The sequence below is a fragment of the Aulonocara sp. 'chitande type north' Nkhata Bay genome, linkage group LG3 (assembly GCF_057382095.1).
Source record: "Aulonocara sp. 'chitande type north' Nkhata Bay isolate Kocher_YH1m ecotype deep benthic linkage group LG3, A_spYH_male_GT1.1, whole genome shotgun sequence".
In the NCBI taxonomy this organism is placed as follows: domain Eukaryota; kingdom Metazoa; phylum Chordata; class Actinopteri; order Cichliformes; family Cichlidae; genus Aulonocara; species Aulonocara sp. 'chitande type north' Nkhata Bay.
In genome coordinates, this window is record NC_141346.1 from 57,732,813 (window position 1) to 57,749,984 (window position 17,172).

Here is a 17,172-nt window from a genome sequence, read left to right on the forward strand (position 1 = left end):
TCATTTAGATGTCACAACACTAGTGCACATTTTTCATAGAACTTTGAGCGCCTGCTAAAATGCAACGCTATTTCAATACCCTACTAGCTTGTTTTCTGAAAAAGGACACAGCCCTTTTCTATAATGGTCTTAATACAGAGATAAGAAATGTAAATGTAAAAATCATGTATTAATTTCAGAAACCTATCAGCAATTTGATGAAGCCAGATGTAACTGTCAGTGTAACACACTCACCATCTAAAATGTTTTTTGCAAGAATGCTGGCAACTTCAATACTTCAGAGTTTGAATGTGAGAATGTTAGACTGGAAGCATTTAAATAGAAAACCATCAAAAAGTGCTTGTATGAATAGGTGTGAATGAGACGAGTTGTATCAAGCACTTTGAGTGCTCAAGAAGAGTAAGTAGAAATGGGTTGTATAAGAACCAGTCCTTTTATGTTTATCCCAGAATCCCAACAGTAGATGTTGCATGTGCATAAACATATTGCAACCAGACAGTCTCAGAACATTTTGATCGTATATTGTTGTTTCTGTAAGTGAAACACGGCACTTCAAAACCATTACTTACTTTTTTAGTTTACCTACAAAAGTCCTTCAAGTTATCAAATCCTCATTAGCTGTAGTTATACAGCTGAAAATACTGGTATTCATCAGTTTTTCTGTCGTCTTCGTGCCCTCATCTTGCTAGTCTCACTTGCATGTGATTTAACAGGGTTGAGCATTAACTTAAGATATAATTATTAATTATTCTTTGGGAGGGGGGGTAATTTTTTCGAGTTTTAGTTCATCTTTAAAGATGAGTACTACAAACATAATTTTTGTAGTTGTGGCTAACACACACGGGGGTTAAGGGCCGCTCCTGGATGTTTCTTGGTAAAACGTTGCTCTGGGAGCTGCAAAGAGAGAAGGACCTGCCTCCTCAGCGTGTGGATTCAGTCCTCAGAGCGCTGACAGCTTGGAAACGCGGCTCAGTCACAGGATGGAGAACATCTGCAGTGGAGCAGCTGTTACACGCTGCGAGTTAGCTCTGGAAGTCCAGCGCGTCTTCTGACAAAAACTACGCAACCGGAAGAATGACTAAAGCTGTGCTGCGACAAACCTCAGCATGGGCTTGTGTGTCTATCACGGTATGAACGTTTTCGCCCGCGGTAAAAGGAAAAAAGCAGCTACGCCAGATGTGTTTGTTTTCTGGGACCTTTCCTCAAATCCTGGAGCTCTCAGAGGATTGTTGGCGTGGAGAGAAAGACTGAACCCGATTTCCAAGTGTTGCCGTTCCCCCTGAACATGTGCAAAACGCCGCCGCCCGCATACACAGCGTTATGGGCCAACAGTTAACGCCGACTTGAATCTAAATCTGCCTGAAACATGTTTATCTTGTGGGTACCGTTAAGTTTATTCTTCGGTTGTATTATTTCGCAGACCTGGAGCGTTCAGATGTCGTGGGAAAACTGGAACGCTGAGCTGCACAACCAAGGGAATGAGTTTGGGAAATCGAGCTCTCAGCCACATATCATTTTTATCCTGGTGGATGATCAAGGCTTCCGGGATGTCGGGTACCACGGCTCGGAGATCAAAACCCCGACCTTGGACCGGTTGGCAGCAGAGGGAGTCAAACTGGAGAATTACTACGTCCAACCTCTCTGCAGCCCGTCCAGGAGCCAGCTCATGACGGGAAGGTAGAGTGCATTATAGAGACTGTTCTCTGCTCTGTCCCGGTTGTAGTAACCATGCGTCGTGGAGTTTAGAGGAGAAACTATTGGCGTCTGGGAAGCTCAAGGACGTGTTTGGTCAGAAATAAATACACTAGAGGAAACGATCTCCAGGCTCATGTGCTGTCCGTGCCCTCATACAGATCTGTCACGCGAAAAGTGCACTGAAAAAGTGCTTTGTTTTGAGTGAGCGGTGATAAATACATATACACATTATACTATATTTATTGTTATAATCTTTATTGTTTTTATTACATTCTTGCTGTAGCTGGGGATCAATATAACTACTTATCTGCAGTGTAGCTTTATTTTATAATATTACAGTGTCATATTCGTATCTTAAAATCTGAAAAATAATAACTGACTAAAGCTTAAACATTGTGTGGGGTACAAAGTCCATTATTATAGTGCATTAGAAGCATATATCAGCATAAGAGAAACACCTAGAGTACATTATATAAAAAATTAAAGTACCTTAAAGTACCTTAAAGTACATTAAAGTTGTACCCCAAAACAATTACTGAAGTTACATTCATGCACTGGTCATATACATGCTCTTATCCAATCTATGCCTATGGCAAGATTACTCAAGTACTGTAGTCTAGAGACAAATCATCTTTCAGGAGGAATTAGGCCACCTGACCACCCCTTTCTGGGAACAGCATTTTCCCATTCTACATTTTTCTTAACTTTAAAGTGAAGTAAGTCGCTTCCAAGTACAAGATTACAGTAAGAGTAAAAAAAAATTATGCCATAAATCTTTTATTTCCAAACATTTTTAAATTTACAAAGAAGACACAAGGCAGGAAATTAAGCATCAGGAAATTAATCAAACTTTGAAGAGCTTTGAAGATTAAAAGGATATGGCAAACAATTACATAGTTTGATGCTTTCTTTGAATTGTAACAATTTCATTACTACTCAACTATAACACTTTTTCAGACTTTCCACCTAAACATTGATTTGCAGATCTAACTATTGCTGTCTTTGAAGGCCCTGTTGGGCCCAAACCAAAAGAGCTAACAAAAGAGTTTATACAATGTTTTGCATCACATTGATGGGTGTCCAAGACAATAATGAGAAAACTGTAGCACCCCTGGCTGCTGCCCACTGCTCTGATCACCAAGTGGAGCCGCGACCTTAGGATCCATCTAGGTGTAGATTCAGTTATGGTTCCATGCTTCTGATAATGAGCAGGTGGTCACAGAGAGATTAGATTAGATTAGATGAAACTTTATTAATCCCTCGGGTGGATTCCTCCGGGAAATTCAGTTTCCAGTAGCAAAGCACCGAAAGAAGTTGCATGTTACAGATACATTAAGGGGAATGAGAGTAAGGATATAAGCATAAATACACCATATATACACATATATAGATACAGAATATACAATATGGATAAATAGGATTGCTCATTTGAGTGAGTATATTGCACAGCGATTATTGCACAGTCAAATATAAGAAAAAAGACAAAACAAAAAACAAAAGTCAAATATTGCAAATATTGCACAGTGTAGAAAAGTACCTACAACTCAGTTGTTCCCGCCCTCCCTTGTCCCCCTGTTTCTCCTCCCTCTCCCCTCCAGTGAGGAGTTAAACAGTTTGATGGCGAGATAAGCATGATGAGGTTGAATATGGGTGAAAGAAAAGCATCTCTTCCTGTGTTGAGACTAAAACATTACATGTCTGTGTAAACTGGATATTCACAAAAGCTCAGAAAACAAAATTGTCTCAAGTCTCACTGGCATACTTGGAGAGACTTGTCATGACAAATTTAAGTCACTAAAGGACTGAATCCAAAACATAAGACCTTCTTAAGCTCCTGACTGAGTTTTTACAGGTTGTTTAGACTGGTTACCTTGGCTACCAGCTGCATCTGAACCATCTTCTTGTTCACCATACTCACATTATACACTATCAGTCAAAAGTTTGGGCAACCATTTAATGGTTTTTCCTTATTTTTATGACTATTTACATTGTAGATTCTCACTGAAGGCATCAAAACTATGAATGAACACATATAGAATTATAAAGTAAACAGAAAAGTTAAAAATTACTCAAAACATTTTTTAGATTTTAGATTGTTCAAGAGAGCCACCCCTTTGATTACTGCTTTGCTCACTCTTGGCATTCTCTCAATGAGCTTCATGAGGTCGTCACCTGAAATGGTTTTCCAGCAGTCTTGAAGGAGTTCCTAGATATGCTGAGCACTTGTTGGCCCTTTTGCCTTCACTTTGCGGTCCATCTCATCCAAAACCATCTCAATTGGGTTTAGGTCAGGTGACTGTGGAGGCCAGGCCATCTGGCGCAGCTCTCCATCACTCTCCTTCTCGGTCAAATAGGCCTTATACAGCCTGGAGGTGTGTTTGGGGTCATTGTCCTGCTGAAAAATGAATGATGGTCCAGCAAAGAACCGCCACACCACCACACCTCCTGCTCCATGCTTCACAGTGGAAACCATGAATGCAGTGACCATTCGTTCACCTTTTCTGCGCCACACAAAGATATGGCAGGTGGAACCAATAATGTCCATTGTGTTTTTTGGCTCAAACAAATCTCTTCTGCTTGATGCTTTTCCTTAGTTGTGGTTTCTTAGCAGCTGTTTGACCATAAAGGTCTGATTCACACAGTCTCCTCTGAACATGTAGAGATGTGTTTGCTACTGGAACTCTGTGTGGCATTTATCTTGGCTCTAACCTGCGGTGCAGTTAACTTGCGATTTCTGAGGCTGGTGACTCAGATGAATTTATCTTCAGCAGAAGAGGTGACTCTTGGTTTTCCTTTCCCTTTCCCTTTTTGATGGTTTTTGTGACTGCACTTGGGGACACATTCAAAGTTTTAGCAATTTTCCTCACTGACTGACCTTCAGTTCTTAAAGTAATGATGGACAGCTGTTTCTCTTTACTTAGCTGATTGCTTCTTGCCTTTTGAATTCTAACAGTTGTCGAGAGCTGTTTAGAAACCTGACTTCTGCATGACACAAGAAGCTAACACTAGCTTACACTAGCTGCAGAGGTGGCCGAGTACATTGAATAGATTTGAAGAAAGCAGGGAACAATCCACATCACTGTAAAATGCTGTCCGTCTTGTCAGCCAAGGAGGAAAGTTTAATGGATCATGGCACTGATGTTATAATGCCAATGGATGATCTGTAGGTAGAGATTGCAAGTATTCAGGGATACCACGACCATAGTCTTGCATGGCAAGCTTGCACCAGTAGATTAATTCAGAAGGCGTGCAAATCTACGAGTGTACAGGGTAGTGATGCAAGTTCAAGTTCACTCAGGTCATCAGACAAACAATCAGTTATGTTGCTGATAGAAAAACAAGTTAGCGGCATGAATTCTGGTCTCAGTATAAAACAGTTATTCATAACAGTGATGTACTGTGTAAATGGGAGAAGCTATCTGACTGGAACATTAACAAGAGCGCCAACAGAACCTCTTCAGAACCAATAAACAAAATTCAGTACCCCAGTGAAAAAGTCGCCCTAAGGGCATACATAGAGCTACACACAGCAAATGGAGTTTATCACACTGGATATATTGTGCAAGTACAAACATGAAAGAGAATATTATCCAGAACATTCTGTGACTGCTCACAAAGAGGAAGCAAGAAAACTGGCATAGTGTTATGTCTGCCTTAACACATAGTGAAATTCTGCAGAGTTGAGTGTTTCACCTCCTGACATCATCAATTAGTTTGCGATCAAAAAGAAGTACATTTGAGTACTGATAGTAGCAGAACAAATGCTTTGGTGTCATTGCTTGCCAGATGGAGGCAGCCAAAAACGCATAGTTCATGAGAGCATAGTGAAAGAGCTAATGCTATCATTGCTGAGGCACAACTTCGGATCATCCGCTCATGTGGGAGTGTCACTGGAAAATGTGGTGAATACACAGCAAAGAGTTGAAAAGGACAGAGCAGCTTGTTGGTTTCACAATAAAAGGCACTGAACTCTTATTATCAATAGGAGTGAATTATTAATGGCAAGTAGTGTGTTGCAAGGTTGAGAAAATAACAAAATCACTAATAGCTGTTGAAAGCAGTTTAGGATGTACATTGCTTGGACCACTTTCAGCATCAAGTGTCACTGAGACAACTGGCAAACAGCCTGACTGTGAAATACTACATGCCACATTATGAGATAAATTAAGAGTGGTGTTTGATGCATCATTCTGATGTTTTAGGAGCATTACAATACAATATAAAGTATTCTGATTACCGCCCATTTAAACGGTAACTGTAACAGAATACAGTTACTCATATTTTGTATTTTAAATCCATAATGCCGGTACATATATTCCGCTACTCCCCAACACTGGATTCCAGTGACAGTGCTGCTGCCTCAACATTGTGACTCAATTACAAAGTTTCACAAATCCAGAGCTGTGGTCACACTGTGCTAGCAAAAGCAATCCTGCTGAGCTAAACACCACATGACAGTGTTCAGAACCTTATTCAAAGTAAGCTGTGGTGGAATACATGTTTCACTGATGAAGTTAAAAAGGATTGATGTGTTCAAGATGAGGTGAACTCTGAGCTAAGATCTACCTTGTAGGCTACAGTATAGCTTACCAGCACTGAATGAGCTGAACCACAGCTAGACCTAGAGAAGTACAGAAGGTTAAAAACAGTACTGAGAATAACTATGGGTTAAAAGGCTCATGGTCAATTCCCACTGTAGTCAAACAATAAAGGGAGCACTAATTCCAGAGTAGCTCACCATGGCAGATGTTTTTTAGAGGAAAGTTACCCAAGAACATAATTTCAGCAAAGGAAATCTTAAACCTGAAATACGAGCAAGATGTCAAGAGAGACTCAACAATCAAAGATTTGAAGCCATTATTAGATAAACACAGATAGTGGGAGACAGGCTGCAGTATCCTGATTTTAGTTTGAGCTAGTGGTACTGCCTACCAGTAATAGATACTCTCAGCTTCTTATTCAGTAGTGTATTGTGTGATGGGGTCAGAGATACTCTTTTGCAAGTGAGGGAGATGTACTGGTTGTTAAGGGGCAGATGGTTAGTGTCATGTTGTTAGAGTTGCAGGTGAATGAAGGTGAAACTAGCATAGCAAGTCACATCTCCATTACCGAGCGACAATGCCAAAACGTTTGCTTGAGCAGACCAAGTTTTATGATTTAAGTTTTTGGAAGTCAATTAAAGAATCAGAGATTACAAGATTTTTCAGTGATAACAGGATCACCTAGAAATTTATTGTCATGCATGCTGCTTTGTGGGGCTGCTTGTGGGAAAGACTTTTGGGGTCTATAAAACAAGTCTAAAGAGGGTCCTACGGAGGGCTTCACTAAACTTTGAGGAGTTAAATGGTAAATGGTATTTGTATAGCGCTTTACTAGTCCCTAAGGACCCCAAAGGGTTTTACACATCCAGTCATCCACACACATTCACACACACTGGTGATGGCAAGCCACAGCCACCCTGGGGCGCACTGACAGAGGCGAGGCTGCCGGACACTGGCGCCACCGGGCCTTCTGACCACCACCAGTAGGCAATGGGTGAAGTGTCTTGCCCAAGGAACAAGGCGAACTCCCAACTCTTAAGCCATGATCGCCCCTGATAGGATAGGATCCCCTGAGTTCGCTGATAGGAGGAAAGGCAGTTTTAAATCCCAGACCTCTGTTCTTTGTATACAGTGAAGCGTCAGAGCTCCAGTTACTTATACCCTCTCATTTCCTGGTTGGTGGGAGACTAATTTCTCTTCTGCCATCTCAGGTGACCAGCAAAAGCCAGGAGGACATGGGTCCAAGATGGGGGTGGAACTGCTGGTGGAAAAACTTCTTGATGGATGTAAAATCTAGTCACAAGTATGAAACTCCTACGCCTACTCTGGTGAATATAGGAGATGTTGTCCTAATTGGACAAGATAACCTACCCAGGCAAACTTGTAAAAAGGGCAGGATAATGGAGTTGTTTCTAGGGAAAGATGGGTGCATTTATTGATTTAATGTTCACATTTCTACAGAAAGTGTGCCGTCCCTTGGGCTGTATCGCTGGATTAAAAACATTCTGCCAAGGTTGACAGAATGTTTTTAATCCAACAAAACTGCCCAAGGGACTGCCAGCCATCACAGCTTTGCTCAAGTTAATCAAACAAAGGAAGTTAAATGATAACTGGGGATCGACTGGTCTGGAGCAAATATACAGCGTATGGGCAATATTAAAACATCGTCAGTGCCACAAGTTAACACTTTCAGTATGTGACTGTTATCTATGATAGTGCATGGTACAAGTGCATGGAACGACTCAGCAATGTTAGTTCCAAGAGTAATCTAAGATACACAACATAAAATCCAAGCCAAGGGAGCAATAGAACTGCAGAGATAGCAAGGAAATTAACAAAGAAGCTGCTATAAGGAAGAGCAAAGTAAGATGAACTACTCGAGGCTGACTTTGATTAAATGCAGATCATTAGGCTGAGGCTTCTTATTTGAGCCATGTTTGATGAGAAAGTTGTGCAGAAACACTAGGAAAAGCTCCCAGTTTGGGCAGCTAGTCTGTCCGGGAACCTCCTCAACCTCAGTGGTTGAAGGAGTCACCAATTCACTTGCCATGTGGGACCTTAGCGATTGTCAGGGCTCTGTGATTCAAGTTTAATGACGTGTATGATTTGCTGGCGTTTTGGCTTAGTGGTTGTGTAAATAAACCAGAGAGATAGCATGATTATAGCTGTGTTTGAAAGCAGAACTTGCATTTTCCTGGGCAAATACAACAGCTGTCTGTACATGATAAGAACTGGAAGTGAGCCACTCTTTGCTGGAAATATTTTTCTGGCTATGTGAGGCTTGAGTCCAGGCTAGATAAAAGAGCCAGCCCCCAAAGCTTTAGATCCTCGGCTTATGCCCTGCTGGTCTCAAGAGAGCAGTAGTTAGTGCAGTCATTATTTAAGTCCTTATAAACACTAAAGACCTAGAAATGTCCTTCAGGTGCTCCAAAACCTATAAAGTCAAATCATATTCACCCTCGTGTATGTCAAAAAGAAACAACACAGACATACTTTGAAAGTCTTTACCTCTGTAGCATTTTCCATCAAGACCTCAAGCTGGTTTTACTGATTTGTGGAGCGAGCCCAGGCTGCTCTTAGCATGACATGCCAATTACACGGCTGTAACCTTTTGGTATGTGAACACCATCAAACCTGCAGGAGCTGCTTTGGGGCTCTTTAGGGTCAAGTCTTAACGCACATGTATATGTCTAAATACATTTGACATTGTTGTTTTGTAGTTTTCTCTTTTGTTCTATCGGGACTGATTCAAAAGGCAGAAGGAGAAGAGTAATCTTTATTTAAATAGAATTAAAAGAGATTGAAGATAATTTAGAGTATTAGATCCAAGTTCTCAGTTAGTTTTTAACAATATATATATATATATATATATATATATATATATATATATATATATATATATGAAAGAAATACCACTGTACTTTGGGGAAATACCACATATCAATCAATATATTCCTATATTTTCTCAATACAATGGCAGTAGGAAACATGGTTTTAATCAAACTTCAATAGCACTGTCAATATGCTATTTAAGAGCATAATGACAGTGCTATTATTATTGTTATTATTTTTTTTTGACCTTCAGATTAATTTGTGACAATATATTTTATTTATTAGGCAGCAAAATGAATTCACATTTTATACCCAAATTTAAACTGGTACACTGGACTTCTCTGAGATGTCAGAAAGTATAACACTCAACCACAAATTTTTCTGTTTATTAATGCAAGTAACTGTATTTTGGCATCTAAGCAGTAAATCTGAAAAGTCACAGATAACAAAAATTACAAGGACTGTTTAAGGCAGTGGTTGCATAAATCATACCTTATGCAGTCAGCTGAACACTGAATGTAGCTGGGTTACAGTTACAGTGCTTCACCTGCCTAGACCACCAATTGACAAGAAAGTCGACCCATTGCCATATTATACAATAAGGTCTGGTATGGTCTCGTTTTAAATCCACCTCAAAGACTTGCAATGCCTAGAAACATCAGATTCAGATATGGGCCTTACTATTATCCTGTAAAGTTTGAAATTTCAAAAGTCATGGGAACCAGCTTTGGATATGAGTCAAAAATATTTTCTATGTTATAAAGATTGCATTTGCAGTCCCCAGTAGTTTTGGAAAAGGGCCAAAAACACATTTTGAATTAGCAAAGCACAGTGTAAGGCCAAAAGCATAATTCTGCCAGCTGCAGCTGGCACTGAAACACTGGTGATGAGGTAGGTTAGGATTTCCCAGGAACAAGTTAGCAGAGATGGTGAGAAATAATCATACAAATATTCTCCACTTAAGCAAAATCCTTAGCATCTGAAGAGTATTTACTTCAGCTGTTGGCTCCATGAAACTGTATAACAGCTATAATCCCATCAATTCATCACACATGTGCTCAGCCTAGAAAGCTCTGTGCTTATGATCAAATGGCTGAAAGGTTACACCCATATGCAATGCAATATGCACAACTTTTTGTTTAATGATAAAATGAAAAGATCAGACAAATTTGAAAAGCAGTTCTACATAATACACAGAATGCTGTGTCGCAAGTTAAATGGTGTTAGATACAAAGTCAGTTTTTCATTGTACATCTGATTTAACATTTCTCTTTAGAACCACACCAGTTTTGCATGTAGGTCATGTAATAGTTTGTGTTCCAGTTGTGCTATAGCCAGCCAGAAGTACATTTTTATACGAAAAGGTCTGGTATTTTATGCTTGCAGGGAAGTACCATTTTTTCGTCCAACCATATCCCAGAAATCCCTTCATCCCAATCAATTTGCTACAAATATTCACTTGGACTGGTAGAGTAGTGCAGTGGTTTGTACTGTCACCTCTTCAAATCCACTTCCAGTTCCGTCACAATTAATATGATTGTGAGTTCCGTCACAATCATATTAAAGACATGTTATGGTTAGTTGCATGTTGCTTGTTAAGGTTAATTGTGACGCTACGGCCAAATGAACAGAATCGCTTTTGGAGATTTACTTACCTGGATGATTGAGCATGCATCAAGACATCTACAGTAGTGAAAGCCTAGCGATCTGAACAGACTATAATAGTGAACAGTGTACGCACTATGACAGAGACTATGCTATGCCAGTGTCCTAAAACTATAGCAGTAACCAGTGTGAGCATACGGTGAATGATTAGAATAAATGACAGTCATGATTGTGGTCATTGGGAGGGATAGGGGGGAGGAGCAGTGTAGACGGGTTAAGTTGAGTGTGAATGGAAAGGTTCAGTGGGGGACTGAGTTCAGTAGGGTGACAGCAGTTGGGAAGAAGCTGTTCCTAATCCTGCTGGTTTTAGTCTGTGAGGTCCTGTAGCGCCTTCTAGAGGGGAGGAGCTGGAAGACTTCATTGGCAGGATGAGAGGAATCCCTGAGAATGATGCGTGCTCGGCATAGACATCTCTTCTTGTAGACATCCTCAATGGCAGGAAAGTGGAGTCACTGTGATGTGTTAGGCAGTTTTCACCACCTGCCGGAGTGCTTTGTGGTCAGCGACAGAGCAATTACCATACCAGACTGTGACATGCTCTCAATGCTCTCTATCGCACAGCGGTAGACATTACCCAGTATGTCAGTTGTTCTTCTTCAATGTCCTCAAGAAGAAGAGGCACCGATGGGTCTTCTTGACCAGGCTGGAGGTGTTAGTTGACCAGGACAGATTCTTAGAGATCTGGGGGTTCTGAAGAACTTGAAGCTGGGAACCTATTCAACAGCTCTGCTATTTATGTACCTGAGAAGAGAAGTACAAACTTACTGAAACTACATAGCAATAATAAGTGATTACTATTTAAGCCATTGTCTGCTGAGTGTACATTATTGAAGTATACTGGAATGAAGCAATTATGAAGCAAACTGCTTTCATTTAAGGTGGAGTGTAGCATACTAAGGGAATTCAGATATAATAATTTATAGGACATATTACAATAACACTTTGTGTTTTCACTTATTTTTTAAGTATATAAAGAAAGTGTTTATGTCACTTTGGAAACTTATGTCAAGCCTCCTCTGTTGTGATGTTTTCAATCGTTGAGTAACTGATTGTGTGGAGGCATATGACTGGGACATTCTTGGAAGTTCTGCACGTGGAAAATCTGTGTTTTGAGTTAGAACTCATAAACGATTCTATAAAACTCCTGCAGGTCCAAGTTTTTGCAAAGTAGCATTAAAAGTCAAATAAATCACCCATCTAAAAAAAATGAATTCCCTTGCACACCAAAATTAGGAGTTTATATTTGCATTTAGTATAGTATCTGTTCTTCATTTATCAGATGAAGTACAGGGTGACCTGCTGCCAAGTTGGCTGCAGGTCACCCTTTGCTACAAATCATAGTTTACTGTCTGGTCTTTGGTCTGTTATTTTTGCCTCCCATTACCCATCAACTTCTTTTCACTGGACTTCTCAACATTACCCTGCCCTTGCAGGCCTATAAGCCCTCTTCTGCTTTGGATAATAACATATTGGTGTAAAATTTTCAGTACAGAGATCCTCTCTGTGAAAAGTCACCCTATTGGGGTGTGTAGGGCTACTGTGGTTAATATATGACAATTTATCTCTTTTTTCTTTTTTCCTTTAGATATCAGATCCACACAGGCCTTCAGCATTCTGTCATCCGAGCTGCTCAGCCCAACTGCCTACCCCTGGAAAATATCACTCTGCCCCAGAAGCTAAAGAACGCAGGCTACTCCACCCACATGGTAGGGAAGTGGCACCTGGGCTTCTACAAACGTGGATGCCTTCCTACCCAGCGTGGCTTTGACACGTTCTTTGGCTCCCTGCTAGGAAGTGGGGACTACTACAGTCATTACAAATGCCAAGGCCCTAGCATGTGTGGCTATGATCTGTATGAAGGGGAAGAAGCAGCTTGGGAACAGGACCGCGGCTTGTACTCTACTGTGATGTTTACACAAAAGGCTGTCAGTATTTTAGCAAATCACAACCCTCGTAAGCAACCTTTGTTTCTGTACTTGGCTTACCAGGCGGTTCATTCCCCACTGCAAGTTCCTGCTCGCTACCTCGAGCGATACAAGGGCATCCCAAACCCGTACCGTCGTAAATATGCTGCCATGGTTTCCTGCCTGGATGAAGCCATTCATAACCTGACATTAGCACTAAAACACTATGGTTATTATGACAACACAGTTATAGTGTACTCTTCTGACAATGGGGGCCAGCCTTTAGCAGGAGGAAGTAACTGGCCCTTGAGGGGTAGTAAGGCCACATACTGGGAAGGGGGGATCAAGGCAGTGGGCTTTGTTCACAGTCCCTTGTTAATGAACAAAGGAACAAAATGTCGATCTTTGATCCATATTACTGACTGGTTCCCTACACTGGTAACCCTAGGTGAGGGAACTTTAGATGAAGATCTGAATCTGGATGGGTATGACGTCTGGGAAACTATTAGTGAAGGCCGCCCATCACCTCGTCATGACATTCTCCATAATATTGACCCAATTTACATCAAAGCCAAAAATGGATCGTGGAAGGCTGGGTACGGCCTATGGAACACAGCTATTCAGGCTGCACTCCGAGTTGGCCACTGGAAGCTACTAACAGGTGTGCCTGGTTACAGTGACTGGGTGCCCCCACAAACTTTTTTGAATCAGCGGCTAACCACTCGCTTGCATAATGAACGTGTCCGCTGGGACCGAGGTAAGTCCATCTGGCTGTTCAACATTACAGCGGACCCCTATGAGAGAGTGGACTTGTCTCAGCGCTACCCGCATATAGTAAAGAAGATGCTAATGCGGCTAGCTCAGTACAACAAGACTGCTGTGCCGGTGTGCTACCCAACTAAAGACCTGCGTTCTAATCCTCAGTACAACGGTGGGGTGTGGGGACCCTGGCACAAAGACATGAGGGAGCAGCAGGAAGAGGATGAGATGTATAATAACTTGTTCACCAACCATCTCGGTAAAAAAAGATGGGAAAAAAAATCAAAGAACACAAAGTTGAGAAGAGAGTAGAAGAGTAGCACATTACATACCACGTTTGTGAATGCCTTAAGTTATATTTACTCAGGGATTAATGCTTACTCTTACAGGATTGTGCTGTCAGACATTCTAATTCCAGGTAGTTTTAACTTGACTCCAGAAAATACTGTATGAACAAAATGCAGATGGACATTTTCAGAGTTCCTCGAGAGAACAATTAAAAGATCAGTTGTTCAAACACTACTGCTATGCCCAGACAAAACTAAGACCTCATGTAAGTGACAAGGGCATTTAAAGAATGTTTATTTTTCTAGATTCTGTTGCATGCTTGACCTGTTGTCAGATTTTTCTTATAGATTGACGTTTCACTTAGAGTAGAAAACAAATTTCACTAGACAGTTGCCATATATGTTTGGTGACAGACACATAAAATAAAACATAGTTCTATTGTGTTGTTGATTGTAGCACTAAGGTACTGTGGAAACAGATGTGCAAGTAGATGTGTGTTGTTTTTTATAAGCATAGCCAGTGTGAACTTTAAGATAATAGCATTTGTTCCCTTATTCTTAGATGATATCTGGTTGAGCACAAACCAAACTGAATGTGAGACAAATAAACAAAATAAAAGCCCTAGACACAACATTTCAAGTTCTGTTTTACTTGCATTTTACTATATCCTGATTTTGTTTATTCTGCTAACAACTACGTTTGTAATTTGAAAACCTTGTGTATGTTTTTCATGTTTAGAAACTGAAAGGCAGCTTCTGGGTATAGTTATTTATAGAAAATACAGTAATTTTGGCTTTTACAGGTGAGTAAAAAGTGAATTGCTTTTGTGGAGTCCTTAAAAAATCTCTCCCTCATCACTTAGAGTGTACTGTACAAGAAGTTGGGATCGAAGAAAAACGAAGAATGCAGCTATTTATATGAAGTGAACACACATACATACAACCTTTACAGCAATATTTTCTTATACATCTGTTGCTTGGCACCCATGGAAACAGTTGGAAGTCTTACGACTGACTTGAGCTGATTGCAAGCTTTGCCAGTATATGATTGATCAAACTTTTATGAGCCACTTAACTATTTTAATAACAAAAAATGGCCTCGAAGTACACCACTTCCTAGAAGATCCTCTGTTAACCAGATGCATGGATCTGGTACAATCTGAGGGATCAAAATAGGGCTTCCCCCAAGAAAGGCTGCCAGGTTGCTTTGCACATCCCCCTCTCTCTGCAAGCGCCAACTTGTGACCTCAGACTAACTCAATTTTTACAGCAGCATTTGTGTACACAGCTTATGCTGATATGAGCATGGTTCTTTTGATTCTTAATCCCCATAAATGTGAAGAAGGTGAGGTCAGTTTCAGTTTATGATACTGGCTCATTCACAGTCATTTATGTCTACAGGCAGATTGTACCCATGGGAACAGAATTTACCTGGCTAAGCTCAAATTTATTTCTCACCATAAAACGCAGGTGATGGCATCTCGAGTATCTCGAGCTACAGCTGAGAGTATAGAAAATCAGATTCTTATTTTCTCTGCAAAATTTCCCCTCCTGTGGGCCATGGGAACACTTAAACCCTGGATTCTCTTGGAATTCACATTTGCTTTCACTTATGGGCATTAGCATCCCGCTTATGGGAAAAAGAGCTGTAACTAAGCTATAAGGCAACACATCAAGCTGCTATCTCACTTTAAAAATGCCCATCAGTGCTCATTGGGAATGATAGGAGAAAATAAACCTTATGGATGGCAAAACCACAAGGCTTTGATCTGGCTGGAGTGTGGCAGGCAATTTTGCCTTATTGTGATGGTTTCCTTTCAGTCATGGCACTGTGTGAAACACATGGTTTAGGTTCTCGTATGCTTGATTGAGGTTCAAATTAGCTGAATTATGTGTAGCCAACTGGAGCTAGCTGACCACACGGCTGCCAAGAGCTACATGTGAAATACTATGATGCAGCCAGGCTTACATTCCCAAAGACATGAAATGAATGAATGTAATGAAAAAGAAGACAGATATCAAGCAGCTGTTAACCAAAAGAATCAGGATTAACAGAAAATTTATGAACAATCTTGTTACCACTGCCCCATGTTTTCACTTAGACACCCAAATAACTCTGGAAAAAAAAGAGTAGCTAAAGAATGTGGTTTTAGAGGTTGCTAAAAATAAAGCAAAGAGTTACTGTGCTTGTCTTACATGAGGATAAACCAGTAATATCATCTGGAGGCTAAATGAAGTAATTTGTGTACACAGGTTTTATTCTAACTGCTTTTTTTGCCAGGTGATCATTTTACAGCTGTTATTTTGTTCAGCCTCCTTGTGGAAGACATTCTTCAGTCCAGCTATTTATTATTTATGATTCATTTATTTTGATAGTCCACCACCAAACTATGCCATATAAAGCTGTTTTATTATTTAGTTGGCTCTGCTTTGTTCATCAGGGCCTTGTTTTCAAACGTTTCAGAAAAAACTATAACATTAAAGGAATCTACATGGAAATGGGTTGCCATCTTTATTTTATTTGGAGTGTGGTCTTATGTTCAGGTTCAAGGTTTCAAGGTTCTTTATTTGTCACATGCATAGTTATACAAGTATAACACACAGTGAAATGTAGCGACGCACAGTGAAATGTAGTGAAATGAAATGTAAATTAAATATGAGCCACGCACACCCACACCCATGCAGAATACTTGCCATTAATTACAGCTGAGCTCACCTGTGCATACCTGTTTGAAAATATTCCTGTTCTTGTTGCCACAAAGACTTTCTTTAGAGTTTAAGTCTGAGTTCGCCAGAATTAATCTGAACAAATTTTAGCTATAGGATCACATGAGGTCTGAACATGGTTACTCCAAATAGAAAAGGGATTCTGAAATCAGACTGGATTACATTCTACAGTCTGGGTTTTGCTTCTAATTAAAGCTTCATGATGTGTTGTTCACTGTGAATTGCATTTGGTTTTTATCTCCATTTTACTGTGCCCCAGCTTTTTTGGAAAAGGAGTTGTAATCAGTGCATCTCCAGCTGATTTCAACATTATGACAGACTGATCATAATATTAAATATTATCAGAGATGAATCAGTTTCTTTTTCATGGCAATCCATCTGTAATGAGTTCAGTGCAATGAACAAATTTTTACAGGGTAATTCACCAACTTTAGGTAAGGATTGTTAACTTTATGTGACCGTGTTAGCGGCCCTACTTCTGTTACTGTTATGTGATGTTAAAGGGTTTTCATTTCATATTTTATGTTATACAAGTTTTGTGGACGAATATAAAAAAAAAAATCTAAAAAAGACTGTTGCAGAAACCTGAAGAGAGAGGTTTAAGACTGCTGAAGGACCTGCAAATAAGGACACTGAGCAGTTGAGTGAATTGCTGACAGGAATAATAGAGAACCAACAACCTTTGGCAAACATATCCTATAATGGCCATCTAGACAGTTAATAATAATAATAATAATAATGGATTGGATTTATATAGCGCTT

At 40.2% G+C, this 17,172-nt stretch overlaps 1 protein-coding gene across 1 annotated transcript; it reads left to right on the forward strand.

Annotated features, from left to right (window-relative positions):
- The first annotated feature begins 837 nt into the window (after positions 1 to 837).
- On the forward strand, positions 838 to 14,310 carry arsj (arylsulfatase family, member J). The gene is made up of 2 exons (XM_086285318.1): positions 838 to 1,677; positions 12,319 to 14,310. The coding sequence occupies exons 1-2, from the start codon at positions 1,367 to 1,369 to the stop codon at positions 13,706 to 13,708; spliced, it is 1,701 nt and encodes a 566-aa protein (XP_086141444.1). The 5' UTR covers positions 838 to 1,366; the 3' UTR covers positions 13,709 to 14,310.
- The last annotated feature ends 2,862 nt before the right edge of the window (positions 14,311 to 17,172 follow it).